Below are 1511 nucleotides of genomic sequence, written 5' to 3' on the forward strand. Positions count from 1 at the left end.
TCCTCCTATGTAGACACTTCCGTTCTATTCCACACCTGGCAGATTCTTTCCTTCGGGACGAAGATCCACCAGCCCTGCAGTGTAGATCCAAAGTAGGTTCTGAGCAGAAGGGATGATCGTCTATTTACCCTTCTGATCAACTCTCCAGGCATCGTACCATCAGCATCTCCCCAAACCTGCCATATTTTGGTCTGGATGGATTGATGGGCATACACACACACACACACACACACACACACACACACACATGCCAGCCGGTTTGTTGTAACATCAGTGTTTGGAGAGAAAATCCTTTGTTATTGCACAATTGCTGAAAATACACCCCTTCTAGAGAAGAGGTGGAACTGCCGGCGAAATACCGAAGAAGCGACGGCTCCTTCGGAACAGCGAGATCCCACTGAGGATCCACAGAGGTCCATCTGAGGGAGATCTCAAGAATTCCCTTCTGTGTGGATTCGCTGATGACTAATGAGGTTTGAGCTCTGAGTAAAGCTTTTCCCACAGTCCAGACACCGGTATGGCTTTTCTCCGGTGTGAGTCCGCTCGTGTGCTACTAGGCTGGAACTGCCCCGGAAGCTTTTCCCGCAAACGGAGCACTGGAACGGTTTCTCCCCAGTATGGATTCTCTGGTGAGTAATGAGGTGGGATTTGTAACTGAAGCTTCTCTCACACACCATGCACTGGAATGGCTTTTCCCCCGTGTGAATCCTCCGGTGCGCGCTCAGGCGCGAGCTGACGCTAAAGCTTTTCCCGCACTCCCCGCACTGGTACGGTTTCTCGCCCGTGTGGATTCTCTCGTGGCTCACTACCTCGGAGCTGCGGAGAAAACTCTTCCCGCAAAAGGAGCAGCGATAGGGCTTCTCTCCCGTGTGCGCCCTCTCGTGGGCCAGGAGATCGGAGCTCTCGCTGAAAGTTTTCCCGCAGTCCAAGCAGACAAAGGGTCTTTCTCCGGTGTGGCTCCTTTGGTGCTTCCGCAGCCGAGAGCTGACGCTGAAGGTCTTCCCGCACTCGGCGCACTCGTATGGCTTTTCCCCCGTGTGGATTCTCTGGTGGCTGTTGAGGTAGGAGCTCTGGCTGAAGCTTTTCCCGCACTCCAAGCACTTGTAGGGTTTTTCTCCCGTGTGGATCCGGTGATGGGTAATGAGGTTGGAGATGTCGCTGAAGCTTTTCTCGCACACCGAGCACTGGTAGGGCTTATCTCCGGTGTGGATCCGCTGGTGGCTCACGAGACCCGAATTGCGGCGGAAACTTTTGCTGCAGTACAAGCATTTGTAGGGTTTCTCTCCCGTGTGGGTCCGCTCGTGGGCGATCAGCCCAGACTTCACGCTGAAACTCTTCGCACAATGGGAACACTTGTAGGGCTTCTCGCCCGTATGGGTTCTCCGGTGGGCGATGAGACTGGAGCTGACGCTGAAGCTTCGTCCGCACTCCGAACACGTGTAAGGTTTCTCGCCCGTGTGGGTTCTCTCGTGGACGATCAGGCGCGAACGAAGACTGAAACACTTCCCGCA

The 1511-nt window shown here is 54.5% G+C and overlaps 1 protein-coding gene across 1 annotated transcript; it reads right to left on the bottom strand.

The window, feature by feature from the left end:
• Positions 1 to 431: 431 nt before the first annotated feature.
• On the bottom strand, positions 432 to 1508 carry LOC107296434 (zinc finger protein 544-like; the record flags this gene model as incomplete). Its single annotated transcript, XM_015825783.1, has 1 exon — positions 432 to 1508. A coding segment is annotated over one exon (1077 nt), but the record flags the coding sequence as incomplete, so codon positions are not given.
• Positions 1509 to 1511: the final 3 nt, after the last annotated feature.

The sequence above is a fragment of the Protobothrops mucrosquamatus genome, unplaced genomic scaffold, assembly GCF_001527695.2.
Source record: "Protobothrops mucrosquamatus isolate PMUCROS unplaced genomic scaffold, P.Mucros_1.0 scaffold2802, whole genome shotgun sequence".
NCBI classification, from domain to species: domain Eukaryota; kingdom Metazoa; phylum Chordata; class Lepidosauria; order Squamata; family Viperidae; genus Protobothrops; species Protobothrops mucrosquamatus.